This window comes from Anolis sagrei, chromosome 6 (assembly GCF_037176765.1).
Source record: "Anolis sagrei isolate rAnoSag1 chromosome 6, rAnoSag1.mat, whole genome shotgun sequence".
Lineage (NCBI taxonomy): Eukaryota > Metazoa > Chordata > Lepidosauria > Squamata > Dactyloidae > Anolis > Anolis sagrei.
Genome location: NC_090026.1, coordinates 81,886,849 through 81,905,637, shown reverse-complemented (window position 1 = coordinate 81,905,637; position 18,789 = coordinate 81,886,849). Strand labels below are relative to the sequence as shown.

General features: G+C 36.3%; 1 protein-coding gene across 1 annotated transcript in view; it reads left to right on the top strand.

Annotated features, from left to right (window-relative positions):
* The window catches only part of STT3B (STT3 oligosaccharyltransferase complex catalytic subunit B), a 49,262-nt gene extending 30,763 nt beyond the window's left edge, over positions 1 to 18,499 (top strand). The window contains exons 7-16 of the mRNA XM_060781875.2: positions 669 to 815; positions 1,191 to 1,239; positions 2,680 to 2,834; positions 3,238 to 3,449; positions 5,681 to 5,868; positions 5,973 to 6,144; positions 9,210 to 9,383; positions 11,104 to 11,217; positions 13,707 to 13,919; positions 16,941 to 18,499. Coding sequence (XP_060637858.2) covers positions 669 to 815; positions 1,191 to 1,239; positions 2,680 to 2,834; positions 3,238 to 3,449; positions 5,681 to 5,868; positions 5,973 to 6,144; positions 9,210 to 9,383; positions 11,104 to 11,217; positions 13,707 to 13,919; positions 16,941 to 17,021 — 1,505 coding nt within the window. The 3' untranslated portion in view covers positions 17,022 to 18,499. The remainder of the gene's footprint in view (positions 1 to 668; positions 816 to 1,190; positions 1,240 to 2,679; positions 2,835 to 3,237; positions 3,450 to 5,680; positions 5,869 to 5,972; positions 6,145 to 9,209; positions 9,384 to 11,103; positions 11,218 to 13,706; positions 13,920 to 16,940) is intronic.
* The last annotated feature ends 290 nt before the right edge of the window (positions 18,500 to 18,789 follow it).

Genomic DNA, 18,789 nt, shown 5'->3' with positions numbered 1-18,789 from the left:
ACAGGCTGGATTTCTGGGAGTTGTAGGCCAAAACACCCACAGATTGAGAACCACTGATTTAAGGCGTAAAATTGGGATTTGTAATGGATGAATGCAGCATATGGTTTGGAATGAATGAGTGGGTGTGGAATGCATAGTTGTTATAAATACAGTAATTCAGTAGTAGTCACTGAGAGATGTATATTTTGGGCATTGATGCAAGGGATGGGGATTCTTCTTTACTTTCATTGTACAGCGTTTAGTTCTGATACATGATTTCAGGTGATCTTCCTTCTTGGGTAAAATCAACTTGATTGACTTACTTTTCTGTGAAATATGTATTCTGTTGAAAAGAAAAGTGAGGATTTTTTCTTTTAACTCTACTAGTTTAGCTTTCTGGGAAGTGAATGCTTTGTGACTTGTTGCAATCACCAAATAAAGTTGTTTTCAATAGGACAGTTTCCCAGCACATCTGGAATTTTGTGATCCCAAAATTCCAGATGTGATCAAGGGTTGGATTCCTTTGGTTTAGAAGCTGTTGTATATATTTCTTTTCCTACCTATAATTAGCAACTCTTCAATATCCTTGTGGTGTAAACTGGTTTATTGATAGCAAGCACTGAAAGAAAAGAAATTTAGAGCAAACAAATGTAGAGCAAACTTTAAAGTCTTCCCTTTTGTTTTACTAGGTGTCTTTGCACTGCTGCAGGCCTATGCCTTCTTACAGTATATGAGAGACAGACTAACAAAGCAAGAATTTCAGACTTTATTCTTCTTGGGTATATCATTAGCAGCTGGAGTTGTATTCCTGAGTGTTATCTACTTAACATATACAGGTAAACAAGATGGTAATTTTTAGTCAGATGGCACTTTTCCTCAAAAAAGATATAGAGGAATTCACAATGTCTAGTGAGTGTGTCTTTCAGGCAGTACAGTGGCTCAGCACAATGGATATGACTGCTGCCTCACTTCAGGTGCCTTGTTTTCACTAGCAGCACATTGATACGGCAGCTGCTTTCATTCATCCATTAAACATTTTTATAAGAGCTTTAAACATGCTTGAAGTTTAGTGTTCACATATTGTAAATGTCTCTCTGTAGAGTATTTGCCTTTTTGATATATTCAAAAAGTCAACATTCATTCACACCTTTAAAGACATCCATAGAAGTACTCCCTGACAGACTATGTAAGATTATCATTTATATTTTCAGGTTACATTGCGCCATGGAGTGGCAGATTTTATTCACTATGGGATACTGGGTAAGTAGATTTATAAGAAGTCAGATCAGATACTCATGAACCTATGCTGAATGGGTAAAAAGATTAATTTACTCCAAAAATAACGGTAATCCATAGCCTGGTATTACGGGGATGATCAGGCATCAGCACTGGGATCATACACTTCTTTGTCTTCTTCTGTTCAAGGGAGTAAATGTAAAGTTTCTGTTTCTGATTTGAAATGAATTACATTTTAAGTCAGTTATATGTGTCATTGGTTTAATAGCTTGGCTTGAGGATTGACTGTAATTTGACCTAGTCTCAGTTTCCTTAATTTGAAGTTGAAAGGAAACTCTGGTTATTCCAGAAAAAAAAAACCAGAAGTTTACACATTTTTTGCATCTGAATGAATTTAGAAGATTAGTTGTAGCCTTACTCCTGCTTTTCATAAGACTACAGGAGAAGTGAAAGTTTGGTTCTCCAGATGAAGGTAGACTCCATTTCCCATCCTCTCCAGCCATCATAACCACTTGTCAGAAGTACTTTGTTTATGTATTCCAATATTGTAGGAGCGTGGACTGGATGCCCCTTGTCTCTTCTAACTCTATGGGAATCAATTTAGTGTTAAATTAAAACTTGGTGATAATCTTGAAGACCAAGGCTTACGAAGAAAGGTTGAATGGTGCTGGATAGGCTGAAAAGGGGATGTTTGAAAAGGGGCTGCATAAACATCTTCAGATGCTCAAAGGATTGGCATACAGATAGTGATGCAACTTTGTTGTTGGGGTGTTAGTTTCTTTTGATGTTCCAGAGGATAGAACATGAACCATTGGGTTCAATTTTTAAGAAAGGAGTTTTCAGCTAAATATTGGGAAGAGTACCCTGAAGGTACAGCTCGGCATACCTTCTGTGCACAAATCTGGAACAATGAAAAAAAAAATCCCAAAAGGGAAAATTGGATAGCTCAAACATTTCAGAAGATGAGGACCTTTTATTAATTTTAAATAAGAATGAGAAAAAATAACACTAGCAGACTAATACTTTTTTATAAACTGAATAATTTAAGTAAATACTGAAAAAAATACTATGACATGTTGGATGGTTAATAAAGCAATAATCACACATACACACTTCCACTCCGAAAGGGGGAAGTCTCCTTTTCACTCTTTTGTTAACGTATTTGTTCGTGTGAGTGAGTTACCTAATAGATACTTTTATATAGATCTTGTGAAATATCTATGTATTTTGTAAAATGTGGCTTTCCAAAAAAGAAAAGACGGAAAAGCTTCATTAAAACATCAGTAATAATTCATATTATTTTGCATTTTATATGTTTAAAGATTTTGCATTAATTAATTCTATTTATTAATTATTCAAAGCTTGCCTTACATAATTAAAGAATGTTCAGTCGTCCACAGTTGTAGCATATTTTGGTAGTTTTACCACTTGAAAATAATTTGAATTTATTTTTTAAAAAACAAGGTACGCGAAAATTCACATCCCGATCATTGCTTCAGTGTCTGAACATCAGCCAACAACATGGGTTTCCTTCTTCTTTGATCTACATATTCTCGTGTGTACTTTTCCAGCAGGGTTATGGTTCTGTATCAAAAACATCAATGATGAAAGAGTTTTTGGTAAGAAGTAACTAACTTTTCAAAACTGAACAATTAGCTTGAGGTGAAATGCTGATGTCCCTGTTATATTGTTAGTTTATTATAACATTAGACTTAAACATATTTCCTTGGATACTGAAAATAATATTGGTCTTGCCTACTGTCAATTTGTTGAGGCATATAAGATTCCTTTGGAATGATCCAGCAGCAAAATTGATATATTGAAGTTGCTGACTCCTTGAAGTTTAGGCGTGTAAATGAGAGATAATGTGATTCAGTAGAAATTCCTTAGAATGCAAACATATATAAGCCTACTGTGTTTTTATAGAACATTTTATTTTATTTGGAATCAACAGCAAAACTATCAACTTGGTTCTTTTCAAATGCTTGATAATAAAACATGAATAACTTTGCTTCCCTACAGTGGCTTTGTATGCAATCAGTGCTGTATATTTTGCTGGAGTAATGGTCCGTCTGATGTTAACTTTGACTCCAGTAGTCTGTATGCTGTCGGCAATTGCTTTTTCTAATGTCTTTGAGCACTATTTGGGTGATGATATGAAGAGAGAGAATCCACCCATAGAAGATAGCAGTGATGAGGATGATAAAAGAAATCCAGGAAATCTTTATGATAAGGTGAGTCTTGATGTTCTTTATGGTGTCTGTCTTTGATTTTTAAAAATAGAATCAAAGAATACATGTCAGAATTAAATTAATACATGTCAGAATCAAAAAGATAACTTTCTCAGGTAATGCTATGTAACAAAATTTGAAAAACTTTCTGTTCTGTGCTTGGAAGTGTTATTTCCTATTCAGAGCTAGATTTGACCTAGATTTGAGCTAGCTTGTTCAGAGCTAGATTTGAACAACTTAATTCTATGGTAAGAACAGGACAATTCAAAAACTCCCTTATCATGACCATCACAAGTAAACGTAAGTACCAGGAACCTAGCACCTAGGGAATATGCCGCTCTGGGGCCAGAGTAAAGAAGGGGAGCCAGGAAAAAGGTCTCCTGTGTCATCAGTTGGGAGCCCCCCCCCCCCCCCCCAGCACCAACTGCCACTTTGGGGGCAGAGTGAAAAAGGGGAGCATGGAAAAGACAGTTCCACCATGTCTCCTGGGTCATCAGTTGGGAACCCCTCCCCCCCCCGTAACAATATAGTAATATATAATCCTAATATTGTGCTGTGCTAATAATATAATATATTGTCAACACATATAATATAAGCAATAATATCATAATGTAATACAATATATACTAATAATAATACGATATAATAATTGTATATTATATATTACATGTAATATTAATAATAATATTGAAGTATAGTGTAATAGTGCAACATAGTAATATATAATTCTAACATTGTGCTATGCTCATAATTATAATATATTGTATGTACATATAATATTGATCATAAAATTATAATACAATATAATACTAATACAATATAATAATTATATATTTTATATTACATATAATATTACTAATAATATTGCAGTATAGTGATATTATACAGTATAGTAATATATAATGTTAATATTGTGCTGTTCTAATAATATAATATATTGTTTGTACATATAATTTGTAAGCCACTCTGAGTCCCTTTCAGGGTGAGAAGGGCAGGATATTAATAATAATAATAATAATAATAATAATAATAATAAGATTGTATTCATGCAGATACTAACTTAGGATAGATTTAAACTAACAATTCTTTAGAAAACAGCTTTCACCTGAATGTATTGCATTTGTTTTAAAAACCCAGTAGAGTAGTGGTTCTCAACCTGTGGGTTACAAACCCCTTCAAGGGTTGAAGGACTGTTCCATAGGGGGTCACCACACATGGCAGGAGGAGGCAGGCCCTCTCTCTTTCTCCCCCTTCCCTTTTCTCCTATTTCCCCCTCTCTTTTTCGCACCCTTTCTTCCCTCTCCTTCTCTCTTTTTCTATCTCTCTTTTTCTTTTTCTTTTTTCTTCCTCCCCTCCTCCTTCTCCCTTCTTTCTCTCTTTCTCCTACTCTCCTTTTCATATCCCTTTCTTTTTTCTGTCCTTCTTTCTCCCCCTTTCCTTCTCCCTCTTTCCCTTTTTCTTTCTCTTGCTTCCCTCTTTACCTTCCTTTCTCCTTATCTTTTCTATCCCTTTCCCTTTTTTCCGTCTTTCTCCCCCTCCCTTTTCTTCCCTTCTTTCTACCCCTTTCTCACTCCCTTCTTGTCTCTTCTCTCTCCCCCTCCCTTAATAAGCATCTCCTTCTTTCTCCCTTACTTTTCTCTTTTCCCCTCTTTCTCTCCCTCTCCCTCCTCCCCTATCTTTCTTTCTCAGCCTTAGAGGAAGACAATGGTAACAACACAATCTGGTCAAGAAAACCCTGATGGTTTTGGCCTAAGATTTCCAAAAGCCAGATTGGTTTGAAGTCACATCATAGCAGCCTCCTTCTAAAGAAGAGGCCTTCTCACCCACATCCCTTTTCAAGTCTTTGCAAATTAATCCCTCCTCTTAAGCATATACAGGCAATAACAATGACAATACATCCTGCATATCAGATATTTACATTATAATTCACAACAGTAGCTAAATTGCATTTTATAAAGTAGCAACAAAAATAATTTTATGGTTGGGTGTCACCACAAAATGAGGAACTTTATTAAAGGGTCGCGGCATTAGGAAGGTTGAGAACCACTGCAGTAGAGGATAATTTTGCACATCTATAACAAATAAGTTTTTATATGTCTGGCAGTTTAAAGCAGAGGTCAATTTCTAAAAATGAAACTTGCTTATGCATGTATTGATGATAATAGACATTGTAGTTTCTGAGATCTATATTAAGCTGAAAGGGTCAAATGTTTTCATGTGTTTTCTTTGTTCAGGCAGGTAAAGTGAGGAAACATATATCTGAACAGGAAAAAACTGAAGAAGGCCTTGGGCCTAATATCAAGAGCATTGTCACAATGTTGATGCTAATGCTGTTGATGATGTTTGCCGTCCACTGTACATGGGTAACTAGCAATGCCTACTCCAGCCCTAGTGTTGTACTAGCCTCTTACAATCACGATGGGTAAGCTTTGCATTTCCGCTTGCCTGTTCATAGCTGTTGGTGACATAATGCATGTAATCCAAATGGTGCTGCGCATTTGCTGCTGACTCTTATTTATGTTGCAGCACTCGGAACATTTTGGATGACTTCAGGGAAGCATACTACTGGCTAAGACAAAACACAGATGAACATGCCAGAGTAATGTCTTGGTGGGATTATGGCTATCAAATAGCAGGAATGGCAAATCGAACCACTCTAGTTGACAATAACACTTGGAATAACAGCCACATAGCCCTGGTATGCAGTGAGAATTCTGTCAGCAAATTTGACTTGACTTTTCTAATTTTTTATTTTATTATGTATGTATATATATCCTGTTCTTCTACTAAAATGGTGCACGAGGTGACTTAACGATAACAAAATTCAAATTAATACGGATTATGTTGAAAACATTATATAATAAATTAAGTTGTAAATGAGATGCAAAGCTCCTCCAAGAAGAGACCAGACCTACCTGAATTGAGACTTCTTTACCTACTGATTGAAGAACGATGACAAAGAGGGAGCCAATCTAGCCTTTTTCGGCACAGATTTCCAAAATCCAGGCTTTGTCTCACGTTTTCATCAAATGTGCCTCCTTTGGTAACATAATTAAAAGAAGGTTTTCCTATGAAAGCTGAAACTCAGGCATGCATGTATAGGAGAATGTGCTTTTTCAAATAGGCTCGCCCCAAGTCATTTAGATTCCGCAGAGTTTCTCAACATTTTTACAACTGTGGCCTCTTTCTGACCTTGTTTCCTTCTGCGGCCTGAAAGTAGCTATTTTAAATGTTTTGTTTGTAAATACGTGATTTTCACGTGTGCCTCCCTTGGAATATCCTGGGGGCCCTAGGGGCCAAATGGCCACAGGTTGAGAAACAGATAGATAGCCAGGGAAGCTGTGATTCCTTTGTTACAACAGCTTCACTGGCTATCAGCCTCTCAACCTGACTGTCTGCAACAGTAGTCTAGGTTAGTTGACATTTGTGAACCGGCTAAGTAGATCTGCTTCCCAAGCCTCATCCAACCAGGGTTCTGTAATACAAGCCAAACTTAGCTTAAAATCACAATATTCAAACTTGATTTTCATATACTGTATATATATTTTTATGTATCTGTCTTTCACGAAGAGTCGGAAACGACTGAATGAATGAACACCTGCCTTTCATACCTTCATTTTGATTGTGGGAATGAGAAACATAAATATTTCAGGAAAACTGTCAGAATTTGGTATAATTTATTATTTGGTATAATTCTCAACCTGCTTTTTGTATTTAGTTTTCACAGTATCTGCAACATGTGTATTTGCTACCTTAGCACTGATTGTATACTGGGATGATTTAATAATCTCTGAAAGTGCCTTGTTTCAGCATACAGACAGTCTCCAAGTTACAAACAAGATAGGTTTGGTAGATTTTTTCTTAAGTTGAATTTGTATGTAAGTCGCAACAGGTACATTTTTAAAGTGTAGCTCCAGCCATACATGCATACAATATATTGATGTTTTGCTGTCAGTGCTTCTGTTCAGAAGATTTCACCTGACTATCTGTCCATGTGATAATTGGATGTTGGAAAAATGTGGTGATAAAGCTTCAGTGTAAACACTTTTCCCCCATGATAATGCTTTCAGGAGTAAATTTCACTGCTTAGAGGTAGATTTTTCTGACTTTCTGCTATATCATCCCTTTTGCAAATAGAATGTTAGTAATGTGAGGACTGCCTTTACTAAAGTATCCTCAATTAGGCCGATATTACACCCTCATCTCAGGTCATGATGATAAACCATGGTTTATGGTGACAAAATAAAGCCACCTTTCCCTCATCCTTAGCTCTCTTTTTCCTTATCTTCCTCCTCCATGATAATAAATTAGGCAGTTTTAGTTTCCAGTTTCAGTTAATCACAGGTTAGTGTTACATCCACGTAAACTAGTAAATTTTAACTATGACTTGTTTCCAAAAACACAAGTTTCATTAAACTAGTTTGAAATTGGCTTGTTTCACATAAACTGTAGTTGAGAATAACACAGTTTGCCTGGTTTGCACAAAAGGGGGGTTTACTTAATTTTGAGAGAGAAAAACAGTCTTTCCCCACTCCACCCATCCCTGAAGTATAAGTAGGACAAGATAGACTTCAAAAGGCCACTGTACCCCTGCTTGAACCTGAGGCTCACTACAGCTTGTTTCTTCTATTGTGATCTGTAATTTATCGTGATGTTTGAACCAGCTCACAATGTAATGCAATCCTGATTCATGGGGCTTGAGTCGCGACTCCTTTGTACACGCACAAATTAAGTTCACACTGGAATTCACAGATTATTTTCTTTTCCCTAATGAGAACAGATGACCTGAGAGATGCTGAAACCAGTCACCCTATCAAGTATTTTAATCAATAAACCACCTATATTGTGATATCAGGGCTATACTTTTGTATTTAGTTGCTTGTAAGTTAAAACTTATGTAGAGGAAATGGCATATCAAATGATTCAGTGTAGGATAACATTCTAATACTTTTGGAGGGACTTTGCTGTATTGAGTGTATTAAGTATTATAAAACAAAAATCCAGCTAGAAGACTTCAACATATTTTACAATTGTCTCATCCTTTTATTGATTAACACTGCTACTTCATAAACTCTAGGCTATCAGCAGAATTCAGCTGTAAATAAAAGCATGACTGGCTGTATTTGATGTCCTAGAAAATAGGGGACTAATTCAGATAGTTTGTCTATTTTCTCACAAATACATATTTTAATACAATTTTAGGTTATTGTACCAAAATCCTTTATGCAAATTTTTCTTTTTAAAAAAATTATGCTGTTGTTTGTAATACTGGATTTTGATAGAGTCTTGATCAATTTATTTTACTGGAGCGCATCTTACAATATGGATTTAAGAACTGCATCCCTTGGCTCTGTTATCTTTGTCTGTTATCTTTGTCTGAAGACAGTGGCTATAGGGAGATGATTTTGAAATGTATGGCACTGCCAGTTGTATATATCTATAGTTTTCTCAACTTGCAGTCAGGGAAGTGTTCTGATTCAGTTGTAACAGCATAATAATTTGATTAGTCTGAATTGGGCTAGTGATTGCAAAGAAATTTGCTACTATATTGTCATATTTTAGGTTTAAAATATATCTAAGCATATGTTTAGGCACTTATATCTTTTAATTAAACTAGATTTAAATTTTATTTGAGTTGATTTTATTGAGATGAATGACCTGACAGGTTAGGATGGAATAAATACGATTAATTTTTTTTTCAGTATCTGCTTCTTATGCTTTTAACAAGCACCCATGCAAATTTAAGGCTATTCTTTGTTTCAGGTAGGAAAAGCTATGTCTTCAAATGAGACAGCAGCATATGAGATCATGAGAAGTCTGGATGTGGATTATGTATTAATAATCTTTGGAGGTGTTATTGGTTACTCTGGTGACGATATCAATAAGTTTTTATGGATGGTGAGGATAGCTGAAGGAGAACACCCTAAGGATATCAGGGTAAGTAAATGTGGGTTTAAAGAAGGTTTAATAGTTCATCTCTAATATTTATGCTTGATCTTACAGTGTTTTGTTATACAAGTCCTAATACCGTGTTCATGATGTGTTAAATTGCATACATGAGAAAGAAAAATGCACTAGCCCTGTGTTCTGTCCATCCAGGAGCTTTCTTTTTTACAGTTCCACATCACATGAAGAGCCAACAGACAGAATTCTGTAAAAGAGTTATCTATGTATAGGTATCATAGTTATGGTGTTTTGCAACAAATCCCAGTCAGTGGGAGACTGTTGCCCTGTCACTTAAAAAGCAGCTGACTGCCACCCCAGTGCCTTCCTGTGAGCAATCTTCAGTGCAAATGCAGAAGCAGGATCCTTGTTGCAGTACCTTCTTGTTCTAGATCAGAGTTTCTCAAACTATGTTCTTCCAGATGTTTTGGATTTCAGCTCCACAATTTCTAACAGCTGGTTAGCTGGCTGGGATTTCTGGGAGCTGAAGCCCAAAACACGTGGAGGAGCACAGTTTGAGAAGCACTATGCTAGAGATCACTAGGGCGGAAAAATTCTAGGTTGGAGGGAGGCACTTTTAAAAGAACATGTAAAAGTCTTTCAAAGGAACTAATAACAGTTGTGCTTCCTTGAGCTAATCATTGTATATGCCATTCCCTGTCAGTGCTTTATTCTGGCTCAACAGTAATGTTTTAAATAGGTTAACTATCGGTTACTTGATCAATTTAACAATCTAATTTACAGTCAGCCCTACACATTTGCTGGGGCTAGGGGCACAAGAACCCCAATAAAAGGGAAAAACTGTAAATTACAAAATGCTTTTTTAAAAAACCAGAGAGAGGAACTCTTTAGAAATCTCTGTCTTCCAACATGACTCTATAGTCCAGAGGAAGTTGACCAAAGATTTGCCCTGGAGCAGTGGTTTTCAACCTGTGGGTACCCAAGTGTTTTGGCCTACAACTCCCAGAAATCCCAGCCAGTTTACCAGCTGTTAGGATTTCTGGTAGTTGAAGGCCAAGACATCTGGGGACTCACAGGTTGGGAACCACTGCCCTGGAGGACTTAGAGATTTCTAGAGAGAATATGTGGAGGGCTGACATTTAGTTAATAATAATGTTTTCTGAATTAATTTTTAAACCTAACATTCCAAGTTGTGGCATAGTGTACAAATATTTCAAAGAGGATCTAATTTGAAGTATTCTACATGCAGTGATCAACTTTTCTAGTCTCTGTTACTCGCACAACCCATTTGTGAGTTTATAGATAACCACTCAAAGAATAGTTAAAAGCAAGCAACTTGTCATTACTTGCTAATCATGGTGTCTCATCATAACACACTTGAAAACCAAGATGCAGAATAATTGAGACTTAAACTGTAACTTATATTAGAACAGGACATTTTAAAAGTGGAATCCAAGAATGATAGTAAAAAAAGTGACATTAGTTACATTAGACTTAACCAGAATCAAATGTGAATGCTTAAAGCTAGCAATTCTATTATGTCCCATCTCAAAGAAATAGGATTAAAATGTGTATGGAAAAGAAAAAAATGATTGAACTATTCTGAGATGAAGGTGAGTCTGTTCCTTTCAGCTAGAAGCAGATAACAAAACTTTTAAACATTACAAATTTATGTTATGGCCTATTTTCTTTGATCTAATTCTTGTGATATGCAGAACATTAATTCTATTTCTTTCTTTTCTTTTTGTTAAAGGAAAGTGACTACTTTACTCCACAGGGAGAGTTCCGGGTAGATAAAGCAGGCTCCCCAACATTGCTTAATTGTCTCATGTATAAAATGTCATATTACAGGTTTGGGGAAATGCAGGTTAGTTCTTTTTTTAAACTTCTTACCAAGTAAAGTTTTCAGAACACCTAACCTTTCCTCCTCTCCCTGTTTTTTTGATGTATCTTTGTGCATTACAGTACTGATTTTTATTCCTCAAAATGACACAAAATTGTATTTTATTAGAGCATTTTCATGCTAAACAATTTCAGAGGGTAAAAAGAGAGGAAATGTGGTTTGACATGCTCTAAACTTATAGTATTTCTTCTCATTTAATAGTGAAGAAGCATATAGGCCTACCAAAAAAAACCTCTGATCTCATAGTTAAATGCTCAGACAAGTGTTAACATCAGCACTCAGAAGTTGTTTCCTAAGGGCTCATACTTGCAACCTCCTTTTTCAAAATAAGTAAAGGACTAAGGGATACAATTTCAGATCTGAAAAATCTTTCTGTTACATTTTTTCTGATGCTGTCTTTCCAGAAAAATTGAGAACAAGTAATTTTAGGATATTTTACTTTAGAATGAGGACTCTAAGCCTCATAATGTGTGCTAAACATTATGGAGGCTTAGAGGAGACAGGTTTATTTTACTAGTGTTAATAGTTTCTTCTCTTCTTATTCTTGCATAATTCTTTCAAACAGACAAATCCAAAGAGGTTCCTTACAGTTTAAGAATTCATAGACCCATTTATTAGAAAAAGTGAAATTAAAAGAAGATTCTGTTAGTAATTATTTTTTGAAATAAATTGTACTTTTATTATGTCGAATATGATGACTTTATGCAAAACTGAGAATGCCAATATATCAGTTTTTTCTGTATTTTTTCCCTGAAGAAATAACTTCTCCCCCCCCCCCCCCCCAAGTCTTCATTTTTTTCTGAACTATGTTAGTTTGAGCATTGGACTAGGACTGGGAGACCAGAGTATCCCTTAGTCCTTGACTTATTTTGACCACTGGGTGACTTTGGTCGAGTCATACTGTCATCTTCAGAGAAGGCAAGGACAACTGAACACATGTTGTCAAGAAATCCCTGTGATGGGTTTGCCTCACCATAACTGAGAAATTACTTGAGGCACACAGCAACAAACAAACTTGGGACAGTTTTGGATTGGATGTCAGTAAAGCAAAGTGAAGGATAATCCAGATAAGGCAAAACCCCATTTCCAAAGCTGCCAACTGACATCTTGGCAGTCCTATACATACAGCATTCATCCTGGGATATGGGAGGTCATTATACCAGTGACTTATCAGGGAAAGTCAGCTGTAGTCTCCACCGTGCCCAAGTCACATCCAGATTGGATTAATGTAATGTGTTGTTCTAAAATATACCCCTATATTTCAGGGGAGGTCTATGAAATCAGGTATTGCTTTTGTCAAGCCTCTACCAACTGAACTGATTTCTATTTTGTTTCTCTGCTTGATGCAAGATTAATGTTAATCCCTTAAACTCCAAATATCCTCAGGCTGGAGTAAATTCAAATCACTGTCTGCCTATAACCTAAGAAATGCAGGTTCTCCTCTTGTATTCCCATCTCACCTCAAATGTAGCATGTGGGTATAGGGAGGGGGGAATGTCTTTTCAGATGTGAGATGCAGATTGTGAATTAGCTTTGCCAAGGAAGTGAATTTGGCTGCCTCACTGGCTACCTTTTGGTATAACGTAACAAGTTATATTTCAGTGAGTGTTCCCCTTCATGTCAGTACTGATGTTTTAGTTCCTACTATTGGTAGTGATGGCTGGTTTCTTCTTCTGAATTCATATTTCATTATTTATTATTAAATGTATTTACATCCCAAAATATCAAAACAGAGAAAAGCAATCCCCTCCCCAGGAAATAAAATAGATACCGTACATCATCCAAATTAAACTCCTTGGTGAATAAAGGGATTTCAAGTTGGTCCCGAAACAATTACAATGTTGGTGCCAATCACACTTGCAGAAGTGAAAAAGATTATCTCCCTTATTTTCAGTAGAGAATAATTTTAATTGTCACTAAGCGTGTGCGTTTCGGCTGAACCTTGATCCGTTTCTGCTGGTTGGATTCCAGTAGACCCCCATATCCATTTTCGCATACCTTCCAAAAACAGGCGGGTAGCCGGATAGCCTTTTTCGGTCCACACCCAAAAAATACACCTAGATCCAGCCCATTGGTGGAAATTACTACTAATAAAGGGGGGATCACTACTAATAAAGGGATCGCTACTAATAAAGGGGGGTCACTGAAGTCCTTGGTCAATAATTTCCATGTTGTGTTGTAGCATCCTCTTAATTATATACTAATAAATATGAGGAAATTGTTACAAGCAGCATGGACTATGAGAACGTACAACTTCTACTGTAACTTGATACTCTGGGGCCACAATAATGTATTGTAATTTTAAATCCTAATGCATTGATTGATGTTAAGGCTCCATTAGACAAACCGAAGGGCAGTTTCAAAGCCACACTACAAAACAATATTGCAAATATGCTAGACAATTGCATTTGATATTTTTAAACGAAATTAACTATGACTTTAATTTTTTGTAGTTGGATTTTCGGACACCCCCAGGATTTGATCGCACGCGTAATGCAGAGATTGGCAACAAGGACATTAAATTTAAACATTTGGAAGAAGCCTTCACTTCAGAGCACTGGCTTGTTAGGATATATAAAGTCAAAAAGCTAGACAACAGAGAGACACTGGATCATAAGCCTAGACTAACCAACATTTTACCAAAACAGAAGTATTTGTCAAAAAAGGTGGGTTCCCAGTGAAGTATGTCAAAGGAGGTTCATAGTGTTTTAGAACTATGCCAGCTATGATTAGTTCTTTCTACTGTCCATATATAGAGACAATTTGTCTAATGGCAGACCTGCATTATGGTACATTACCACTCTGATTAATCAAGCATGTGAGGGAAACTACATTGTATTATTGTGCTAATTGGGAAGGTGTCTCCTAAAAATCCCAGCTAAGTGTAACACACTATACTAAGATAATCAGTAGTGTTTCAGTAACCAAGGCAGCTCACTCAGTAAGATGTGGAAGAAATTTCAGAATGACCTTTTGTAAAATAATTAAACCTGGATTTTTTTGTTGACAGCTTGAGTGTCTGGCTTCTTACTCCTCACTTAAATACACTTTTATATACAACATTTATACTATTTTAATTGAACAGTAAGATCTGTTCAGGCATGGAAATAAAGTCCTTTCAAAACAGTATTGTTTTAAACTTGTATTTAATTTTTAAAACTTGCTGTTTTAACTAATATAGATTAGCAGAAACCAAATTAACCCTTGTCTATCTGGTAAAGTTGAATTCACACATCCCCATCTTGTGGCTTTTGTTTTCATTGTAATAATTTGGTTTTCATATCATTTGCATGCTCACATTTTTGTGGTAATATATGACCCCTATATGACTGGAGCCCCCAGTGGCGCAGTGGATTAAAGCACTGAGCTACTGAGCTTGTTGACCGAAAAGCCACAGGTTCGAATACGGGGAGCAGTGTGAGCTTCCGCTGTCAGCCCCAGCTTCTGCCAACCTAGCAGTTCGAAAACATGCAAATGTGAGTAGATCAATAGGTACCGCTCCGGCGGGAAGGTGACGGCGCTCCATGCAGTCATGCCGGCCACATGACCTTGGAGGTGTCTATGAACAACGCCAGGTCTTCTGCTTAGAAATGGAGATGAGCACCACACCCCAGAGTCAGACACAACTGGACTTAATGTCAAAGGAAAACCTTTACCTATGACCCCTATAGATATGAGGATACATTCCAAGGCCCCTCATGGATAATAGCAAGCCCTATATTTTGACTATATCTGGGCTGGTAGCATACCACAGAATTACACTAGAAGACTTAGAGACCCGCCACAAACACTATTCATGTTAGTTTGGAGTGTAAGTAAAACTGGATTTTGAATCAGTGGAAAGACATGCCATGAGGTATTTGCTTCCCCTTTGTCTCAGAGTTCTCCCTACTTGGTGCACATAGCTTCCTTGTATCCCTCTTATACAGAAGTATAAAACCACCTGTTTAAAAATATAGCACTGCTTTGCCTGGAAAAGTGAGATGTTGTGTATATTCTTGCAATCTAAAAAGAATTGCATACACAATTATTACTGATGATACTGATATCTATGATAGTGGCAGAATGTGTTAAGCGTAAAGTTTGATTCAGAACTAGTCATACTAGAAGTTGGTCCCAACTAAACTCAATTCATTTTAAGCTAATCGTGACCATTGTTCTGATGATTTCTGTCAGTCTGGATCCAACCTGTAATATTCCTCACATGTAGACACAACAGTCGTCTACGTGCAAGAGGATGGGAAGTGACAAATGTCAAAGTCAGCTTTTCTTTGCTGTAAAACATCTTTATGGGAAGAGACCTTGTTTCAGCTTCTTAAGATAAAGAAACTTGTGTTCTTAGTCTTGGATACAAGGTCAAATGAGTTTAGTGTATAATGTGTATGAGGCCGAGAGCCATTAATCTAAAAGCTAAAAATAGTATTGATGTTCAGAGAAAATTTCAAATTGGAATTTCCCCTGATTTCAGTAGAGTTCAGTGTGAACTTGGCATGGAACAAAAATATAATGCTTTCACTGAAATTGTTTTCATACTACATGTATAGTATCAGATAGTGTTCCCTTACAGCCCCTTGGTGGCACAGCGGGTTAAACCACTGAGCTGCTGAACTTGCCGACCAAAAGATTGGCGGTTTGAATCCAGGGAGCAGGGTGAACTCCCACTGTTAGCCCCAGCTTCTGCCAACCTAGCAGTTTGAAAACATGCAAATGTGAGTAGATCAATAGGTACTTCTTCCTCAGGAAGGTAATGGCGCTCCATGCATTCATGCTGGCCACATGACCTTGGAGGTGTCTATAGACAACACTGGCTTTTTGGCTTAGAAATGGAGATGAGCACCACCCCCCAGAGTCGGACACGACTGGACTTGATGTCAGGGGAAACCTTTACCTTTAACTAGTGTCCCCTTAAACCTTTATTATTCAAAACTGCAGTAACAATATGCTGTAATAAGGAAGTGGTTGCTAAATTTAGTGAAAAGACCCTTCTGTCTTTTCAGTCTGACTCTTTGTAGTTTTCACTTCATGAACTAAGTGCTGATTTTCTGCATATGGACACAGCATTGCAGTGTAATGAAATTGAGATAAGATGGCAGCATAAAAATTCTGAAGGACATGAAGGGAAATGTAGATGTCCTATTGTTTATTTGGGGGGGGGGGGGTATACTAAGTACTAACCAGAACCTGCAAAATATATTTATAAAGACTTAATTTGAAACTTGCATTAGATTGAGTTCTTTATTAATACACTTAGTTGAAACTTAGGTATTGGAGAGTGGACTGTTCTGCAGTGAAATTGTGCTTTGTAGAATTAGCAAGTTGTGAAAACAATAGACAAGAACATTATTTTGACTTCTACCAAGAAAAAAAATTCTTGTAATTTATTGAAAAATCAGTTTTAAAAAGCTGCAACCCTAAATAATCCCATTGAACTTTTGTTGATTGAAACATGCACCACATTGTGCTGATGAAGTACACCTAGTTTTCAGAAACGTGGTGATTATTACTGAACACATGCTATGACTCAATGCTGAAAAAACAATTGGAGACTCTTGGATGCCTAGACAAGCAGATGCTTTCCATTTTTCCTGACAAGTGTGATATTTAAGGATTCTAAAGCAATGCAAAAACATGATGTAGTCACTACAGTATTGTAAATCACTAATACACTATTCTGTTTTTCTTTTTAGACTGCCAAAAGGAAGCGTGGCTACATTAAGAATAAACTAATTTTAAAGAAAGGCAAGAGACCCAACAGGAAGACAGTTTAAACACACTGTACTGTTTGCTAATATTGAAGCAGTTGTCCTTGAGATAACCAGTCTTTGCCTTTAGCTCAAGTCATGTTTCACAGCAACATGAGGGTACAGAACCATCATTGGTCCAGATTATTGTACAAAACTTTCAGGCAATGTCTGACTTAAAATTTTGGCTTATTGAGAACAGCTGTTTTAGATTTGTATTGTGGAGCAAGACAGAGCTGCTTTCCAGGTCTAGCAGCAGATTTTCCTTTTTTTTAATTGGTACATATTATCCTTCCAATCTATTGAATTTGGACTGACTGCACCAAAGAGCCCTTTAATTCGGTCCTTGGCACATGCATACTTGTCAGTTTTTTATGTTCAAGCTGAACAGCAATATCTTAACTGGAATGGTGAAATATATGAATGACTCTTCTTAGTCTAACACTTTCAGAAGTGGGGTATTTTTATATTCAGCAAGTAGAACAACTCCTTTTGAGGTATTTATTTTACAAGATTACATGATATGTACTCTCTCCCATTGCTGTATGTTTTCAGGACTGTAAATCAAGCTGCAATTTCACTGATCACTGGACAAATTATAACATTGAACAATGTAATTTGTTTTGGGAAGAAGTGGCCTTGCTGTTTTTATGAGGTGTATTCCTGAAATATAAATACACAGGGCAGATCATGCACAGAATGGGTAGATACAAGGGCTACATTTGTATCTTGCATCTGACACGACAGTAATGAATGCTACTGAGCACCATTGCACCTGGTGTTTTCAGAACTTGCTTGTTTAGCTATGTATTTACCACATACAATAATTTGGCCTTTAAGGGAAAAAATTGACAAGTATCCAAGGTCTTTTTGTGGCTATTACAAAGGCGGCAGGGTTTATAAACCTGCTTGTTTTTTTCATTAGGTTGGGTTCATGGAAATGACTAGCTTTCCTCCATAATTTCCTTTAGCGCTTCAGTTGATGAAAAAATGACTTGGACATGTGCTTTGTCTTTAGTAAAATGTAAAAGACAGTTTATGAAGTGCACTAAATTACTGAACATGTTCACTTTCCAACTATAGGAAACGTTGCAAACTTGAACATTATTTAGTTATTTTAATAAAATAAATGCAAAATGGTGGGGATAGTGTTCACTTGACAGCCACAAGTTATAATTTTGATATAGGAAACAGCTTATACCAGATATATTGGTGTAAGGCAGAATAGTATGTACCTTCCAAACAAAACAAAACCCTACGTATCTATTGCTCAGTGAGAATGTTACTGCTGACTTTTCTTCTCAGATGTATAATTTTTATTTGTAAATTCATTTTTGAGTAAAGAGGTTATTAAATCAATAATGCAGTGGCAACATTTTCACAAAATAACAATCTGGATTTCTGACCCGTTGTCATTGAGATTATATTACTTTGTTGCTTAAAAGCTCAATGCAAACCCGTTGTTGACTATAGGGAAAATAAAGTTAAATCAAGTTTTGTGTTAAGTGATTGGCTGCTATTTATTTATTTATTTATTTACTGCCTTTTTATCTTCCAAAAGTGCTTTGCTAAGGACCTGATCTATACTCATTGAAATTTTGCAGTGTTGTGTTATCTGCATTGGGTTTAAGGATTCTAGATATGGATCTGTTTACAATTTTGTCTTCATAAAATATTTTCTCTTACCAGACAGCATAGGAAAACCTGATAACGGAAAAATCATTGTCACTTAGTCTGGAATATATAGTTGTACAATTTACAACTATATATTCCAGACTAAGTTGTACAATTTACA